Source organism: Dichomitus squalens (genome assembly GCF_000275845.1).
Source record: "Dichomitus squalens LYAD-421 SS1 unplaced genomic scaffold DICSQscaffold_97, whole genome shotgun sequence".
NCBI classification, from domain to species: Eukaryota; Fungi; Basidiomycota; class Agaricomycetes; order Polyporales; family Polyporaceae; genus Dichomitus; species Dichomitus squalens.
Genome location: NW_006766979.1, coordinates 52,563 through 58,810, shown reverse-complemented (window position 1 = coordinate 58,810; position 6,248 = coordinate 52,563). Strand labels below are relative to the sequence as shown.

General features: G+C 58.8%; 3 protein-coding genes across 3 annotated transcripts; 2 read left to right on the top strand and 1 right to left on the bottom strand.

The window, feature by feature from the left end:
- Positions 1-237: 237 nt before the first annotated feature.
- On the bottom strand, positions 238-740 carry DICSQDRAFT_175423 (uncharacterized protein; the record flags this gene model as incomplete). The annotated part of the gene is made up of 2 exons (XM_007371318.1): positions 238-285; positions 342-740. The coding sequence occupies 2 exons, from the start codon at positions 738-740 to the stop codon at positions 238-240; spliced, it is 447 nt and encodes a 148-aa protein (XP_007371380.1).
- Positions 741-1,431: 691 nt separating this feature from the next.
- On the top strand, positions 1,432-3,078 carry DICSQDRAFT_141708 (uncharacterized protein; the record flags this gene model as incomplete). The annotated part of the gene is made up of 3 exons (XM_007371317.1): positions 1,432-2,179; positions 2,255-2,334; positions 2,397-3,078. A coding segment is annotated over exon 1 (295 nt), but the record flags the coding sequence as incomplete, so codon positions are not given.
- An 85-nt stretch (positions 3,079-3,163) lies between these two features.
- Positions 3,164-6,238, top strand: DICSQDRAFT_94316 (cytochrome P450). Its single transcript, XM_007371316.1, has 12 exons — positions 3,164-3,487; positions 3,561-3,711; positions 3,786-3,845; positions 3,930-4,070; positions 4,193-4,309; positions 4,401-4,496; positions 4,564-4,680; positions 4,747-4,920; positions 4,983-5,131; positions 5,238-5,404; positions 5,589-5,847; positions 5,920-6,238. Exons 1-12 carry the CDS (start codon positions 3,384-3,386, stop codon positions 5,954-5,956), a joined length of 1,572 nt encoding a protein of 523 aa, XP_007371378.1. The 5' UTR covers positions 3,164-3,383; the 3' UTR covers positions 5,957-6,238.
- The last annotated feature ends 10 nt before the right edge of the window (positions 6,239-6,248 follow it).

Sequence of the window (6,248 nt, the reverse complement as noted above, 5' to 3'; positions counted from 1 at the left end):
TTGTTCTACTACTCGCTACGGTTCCCTTTGTCCACACACGGACAATAGCTCCCTTTGTTCCCACGTCCGCTATTGTCCTACACCCCTTGTACTCCGTACCCATGGCGACGCTATTGTTCTCTAGCGCCCATTGTTCGTTCCCTGTATATAGCTGGATCCCTTGCTACCTGGAGACTCTAGTTTTGACCTCTTGTCTCCAAGTAAGCCATCGTGTATTTCGCTCTGTAGATACCTCGCTCAATACACAACTTGTCTCCAGTCCTGCCTGTTGAGCTCCGCTCCAGTCTCACTGCGATCAGAGCTCGTCGGCGCTCCTGCCTGCCTCGCTCGTCTCCACTTACTCGCTCGACAGTCAGTCGTAACATCGATCGGACTTTCATGAAGAGCGAGTCCGGGATCGTGCTCGCGATGAGCTGCTTGACGATGGCCTCGCCCTTCTTCCACGTAGCGAGCTCTGCCTCGTACGCCACCTGCGCAGGATCCAGCATCGTAGCGGAGGTGGTTGTCGCGCCTGCCGCGGCGGTCGTCGCACCTGTCGCAGGTGCGGTTTGCGCAACTGATGCAGGTGTAGCTGGCGACGGCGGTGCGTTTGGTTCCTGGACCGCACCGTCGAGATGTCCAGCGAGTCCTTTCGCGTCGGCTGCCCAGGTAAGGCGCTCCTTGTACAACACCCAGTTGGTGCTGCTGACGTCGAGTTTAGGAACTCGGACAACATCGTTAGTAAGCTTGATGGACGCCATTTCGGGGAGGAGGGGTTGCCTAAAGGGGTAAGTTTCTAGTGCCTGAAGTCTGCCTTAGAAGGCAGGGCTCATAACCTGTAGTAAAGCACTCAGTACGCGTGTACGCGGGACTAATATATATTTATAATACCTGTAGTAAAGCACTATAGAGTGATAGTAAGCATAAGCAATCGAAGTAAGTAATAATCGTATACTCACCTCAGTACGCGTGTACGCGGGACTGAGGTGAGCTGACTGAAATCGGGGGTACTTAATACCATACTAGAACAAGACATGTACGCTACAAGACAAATGAGACGTAGCATTCGAGAACAAAGTGGGATGAATCCGCCTAGGCGCGACAAGCCGCGACAAGGCGCATCACCGGCGCGACAAGACTGTTCGCCTGAGACACGGCCGGGGCTCTCGCACCACGCTTGCCTTGCCGTACGCGTTCCAACATCTTGTCCCCGGGCCTCGGTGCACGAACGTTCGTCGCCCTTCCCGTTCCTCGAGAATCAATGTCCAGCCGTCGAAGTGTACGCCAGAACACGCACGCCACGTGTCGAGCATCCTGGAGGGCTCTTCCATTCTTGCAATCCGTTGCGCGTTCGATGTGGCGGCCGTCCTCGGTTCTTTGACGTGGTTCAATGTTTCTCTTGGCCGTTGACAGGACACGTGTAGTCTATCAGGAATGCGAAGCAAGGGTGGGAAGACGTCTTCTTCTCGACTCCGGAGCCAGCGCGCGAAGCGTGAACCTGGGGAAAAGCCTTGCTGCCTCACCGTCGATATCCTGGATCGATTTGTTGGAGGAAGACCGGACATGAAATGTAGGTCGTCAACTTCTCTATACTCATTACCACTCGCGCACTCCCCCGTCGACCATCATGCAGCGCGGCTCTTCCCAATCACTTCACAGTGTGGGCGCAATCAGCTCTGCGAGTCGTCTGATGACTCATGAGAGGCTGGGTGATCCCGCGCACTATCGCCCCTAAATCCCTCAAGGTTAGCGCAGGGGCAAGACCTTGCGTGCTTCTTCAAGTATGGATCGCCGCGGATGTTCAGATACGGTTGCTTCCCTGCGTACTGGTCCCGCTACGCACCGCAGACACAAGTGATCGCGAACTCTGACTCCATTGATGTCGCTAGCCACCAGATAATTCATCTCACAGCAGGCGACAACCCGCATTCCAGCATCCATGAAATGACCACCGTCCTGCTCTTCCTCTCTGCGCCTCAGGCTGGTCGAGCATCGCAGGCTGGTCGGGATCTCACGCGTTCGCGCCTACCAAATTATAAGTTCCCAGGCTGCCTCACTGGGAAGGATTTCTCCATCACCTCGCGTCGTTTAGGTTCGAACGTCAAATATATCGCGACCCTGTTCGCCTACCAGAAGATAGAATTATTCCGACTTCGCGCAAGGCACAAGCATTCAGTCTAATCTTCCAATCCACGAATCTGTGAGTGTCAATACGCAGCTCGGGGGTAGGACGCAGGCTACGTCATACATTAATGCCCTTCCACCCAACCGTCAGCGGAGGTTGCCCCCAAACCTCGTCGACGTGCTATTGCAGCTGATCACTCCTTGCAAAAATTGCGGCCCCCCGGATTTCCAGTACGTGATCTTCGCCCTTCAAGTTCCAAGCTGTGCGACCGAGCGACATTCGCGTCTATTAGCCTCGTGAGACCACGGCCGTTATCAGGATCGCGCTCGTGTACAATTCCGACGCCCGGAATTCACGCAACACCACCGATATCTCTATGAACGCATTACGGTCGACGATACGCGACGCACCCGCCGACCGGACGTTCCCTCAACTGCACCCCTACAACCGCGTGAACGTCTCTGCAAATCGCCGGATTTTACTTCGGCCCCCTAACCCGATCTGCACACAATCTGTGAAGCCGTCTGCTATGGTTCCGAACTGATTCTGTGCTGCTCCGATAATCGCTGCTGGCATATGTATCGCAATGACGTGAAGACGTCGCCCCGAGCATGGAAGCAGATGAGAAGCCTCCTACTGTTCAGTCTGCGGCAGATCACGACGAATGACTTACGCTATCAGCTGCAGCGCTCGCGTAGGTGAACTTGCTGAACATCGCTCAAGCAAACTCGCCAGCCGGAGGGCCTCGATCAAGCACAAGCGAAGGCAAGCGAGGTCACCGACCGTCAAGTCGCCACGGCGTGCTACCCACAGCGCAGCCCCCCACGCTCCCCGTGTCCCCGTGTGCACGAAGATATGTAGAATTCCTGGAATTCCAAAGCTTCCTGGGCCTCGCCAGGCCCCGCGCGGAAGACGCCGGGGTGGGCGGAGCGCTGATCGATACACACTCGCCGCAGCGCGAGGCTCGAGTTCCCCCGGTCCAATTCCCATCCCCAAAGGAGAATGTCTCATGTACCATTGCTGGCAAGTCTGCCCAGCACCACTTCTTGCCCCCGATGATGGATCTGTGTAGGATCAGGGACCCCATCCTGTAGCTGTGCCACGCAGCATGCGGCGTTATATTAAACTCCGGGGCCCCGCGCGCATTCACACCATTTGCTTCTCCCATCCCTCGACGCGCTATCGACCAGCGCATTCTGCTCTTCCTCCTGAACGCGATCAGACCTAGGATCACGGTCGGTGCGGGCGCAACGCGGCAGGACGCGACAAAAACAGTAAGATGTTAGAGGACGTGCAGGGCATGGTGCGGTTGGGACTGCTACTGCTCGCAGTGGTTGTCCTCCGCAAATTCATCGACTGGCGGCGCGCCGCCGCATCTGTTAAGTGAGTATGCCCTCTCAACGGCTGCTCATCTGTGATGTCCGCTGACATCGCTGCCGTCGTACGCGCCGCACAGCAACCTTCCCGGGTTCCGCACGCTCTTCAGCGACCGCTTCGTCTGGTTCCCGTTCCGCGTCGACGGCATCTCGCCCGGACTGCAATCGGAGGTCAATCTCTACCGCAAATACAAGGACTTCGAGGAGGCGGGGTGGGACATCATGGCAGGGGTGCGTCCGTCCGTCTGCTCGCGTCGTCGCCGTCGACCCCGTATCTCAACCTCGCGACCTCGCGCCTGCGGAAGGTGAGCGTGCTGCCTTCCGCGGAAGTCACGGTCTTCCTCGCCGACCCTGTCGTCGTCAAGGTGCGTCACCCCGGCACGCCTGATCCCTGCCAAGCCGATTGACGTTGCGTCTGCCTCCCCCGCTCCCCGCGGCGCCATCTGTAGGACGTCATTGGCGCGCGCGCACGCTTCCCGAAGCCCATGGGGCCATACAAGATCCTGCTCGCCTTCGGGCCCAATCTGGTCGCTTCGGAGGGCGAGGAATGGAAGCGGCAACGCAAGCTCGTCGCGCCGGCGTTCTCAGAGGTGTGTGGCCTTCTGGCGTCCCTTCGCGCTCGCGGGTATGGCCCGACGCCGCCGCTCGCGCGGAGTCGCGGCATCGTCCCCCATCGAGATGCTCACGGGGATATCGGGGCTCGCGCCTGCAGAAGAACAACAAGCTCGTGTGGGACGAGACCGTGCGGATCATGGAGGACCTGTTCGACAACGTCTGGGGCTCCAAGGACACGGTCGAGATCGACAACATCACCGACCTGACTGTTCCGGTACGTTCTTCCCCGCATGTGCGACTGGCCCTGTGTCCACTCCCGCTGACTGACTGCACGTCGCTGTCGTTCTGTATATCGCATCTGGCAGATCACGCTTCTCGTGATTGGCGTTGCAGGTTTCGGGCGGCGGATCTCATGGAAGGACGAAGCGGTTGCCCCCGACGGACACCAGATGACGTTCAAGGTCTGCCTATACTTCTCGTAGTGAGAATTGTGTGGCGCGTTCACTGACATGAGAGCATCGGGTGCAGCAAGCACTCCACATCGTCTCCCGGAACCTCTTCCTGCAGCTCATGTTCCCAAGGTGGCTCCTTCGCTGGGGCTTGCCCGTCATGAGGAACTTCTACACGGCTTCCAATGAACTGCAGGTGAGCCTTCTGCTTGATCGGCCTTGCTCAGGTCTCGGGACACTCTGACGTTGTGCACGTCCGTAGTTTTATATGCAGGAGATGATCGTCGCCCGTCGGACGGCGGAGGTCAAGGAGGAGCGGCATGACCTCTTCAGCAGTCTACTCGACGCCAACGAGGGGTTGGCAGAGAGCGGGGAGAAGCTGACCGATGACGGGCTGCTGGGTAACGTGTTCATATTCATGGTGGCTGGCTACGAGGTGAGTAAGGCGGCCCAAAGGCACGCGCACCACACCGGTCGCCCGACTCACAACACGGGTAGACAAGCGCACATACGCTCGCGTACTGCTTCATCCTCCTGGCCTTGTATCAGGAGGAACAGGAGAAGTTCTACCAAAGCATCAAGCAGGTCCTCAGCGACGGCCACACTCCGACCTACGAAGAGTTCTCCACGCTCTCATATTCGATGGCGTACGTCTGTCCTCCCTTCTCTGCAACTTATGCCCACATCCACCTCCCTTCATACTCCACATTTTGGAACGACACGTCCTTGACTTATCTTACTTGGCTCCGACAGCGTATTCAACGAGACCCTCCGGCTATTCCCTCCCGTGATCACCATCCCGAAACAGAGCGCCGAGGACACCTCGTTCACCACGACCAACGCAGCCGGCGAGAAGCGCACCATCCCCGTCCCCAAAGGGACATACGTGACCGTGCACACCCCCGGGCTCCACAACAACCGTGAGTTCGTCCGCGCATTCTTCGATCGACAGTGCCCCGCGGTCCACATTCTCGTCTGTCCACATTCCCTTCCTCCCGCCGTCCACCTCCCTCTTCTTCCCTACGTTCGTGTCCACCGCCCAGCCTCCACCACTACACTACATAGCGCGAACCCTGCCTAACCCCCCTTTCCCTCCCCAAACAGCGAAGTACTGGGAAGACCCCGACGCCTTCAAGCCCGCGCGCTTCCTCAAGGACTACCCGCGCGACTGCTTCCTCCCCTTTTCCGGCGGCCCGCGCGGCTGCATCGGCCGCGGGTTCTCCGAGACAGAGTCCATCGCCGTGCTCACGCTGCTCATCGCGCGCTACCGCGTCGAGGTCCGCCCCGAGCCCCAGTTCGCAGGGGAGACGTTCGCGCAGACGAAGGCGCGGCTGCTCAAGAGCAAGCTGAGCGTGACGCTGTAGTATGTGCCCCCCTCCGTCTCGCTGAAGCTTCTAGGGCGGACGTTGCTCATACCGCTCGTTTCGCCCGTCAGCCCGCAGCGCGCGCCGCTGGTGTTCAAGCGGAGGTAACGCCTCGCCTTTGGGGACGTCGGACGCGGACGTTGTCCGCTGCCTTCACGCGCGTACCGAATGCACCCGCCCACCCCATTGCACGACCGTCACGTCACATACACTATACGACACGACGCTCCACACACCGACGCTCTCAGACGACGTCGATGGACTTGGTCATTCTGCTGCCTACGTTCCCAGCTAGTTGTTCCCCGCCCCCGGGCTTGCTCTGCCCACCCTCTACAGCAGCTTCGCTATACACCTCATGCGCATGATCCCTCCAGCGTATTCTCAGACGCGCATATACCCA

Excerpts from the sequence above, each read along its gene's own strand:
- DICSQDRAFT_94316 (XM_007371316.1), top strand. The coding sequence starts at position 3,384 with ATGTTAGAGGACGTGCAGGGCATGGTGCGGTTGGGACTGCTACTGCTC. Across the intron at positions 4,921-4,982 it reads TCATGGTGGCTGGCTACGAG|ACAAGCGCACATACGCTCGC; the intron begins GTGAGTAAGGCG and ends CAACACGGGTAG. Across the intron at positions 5,405-5,588 it reads CCCCGGGCTCCACAACAACC|CGAAGTACTGGGAAGACCCC; the intron begins GTGAGTTCGTCC and ends CTCCCCAAACAG.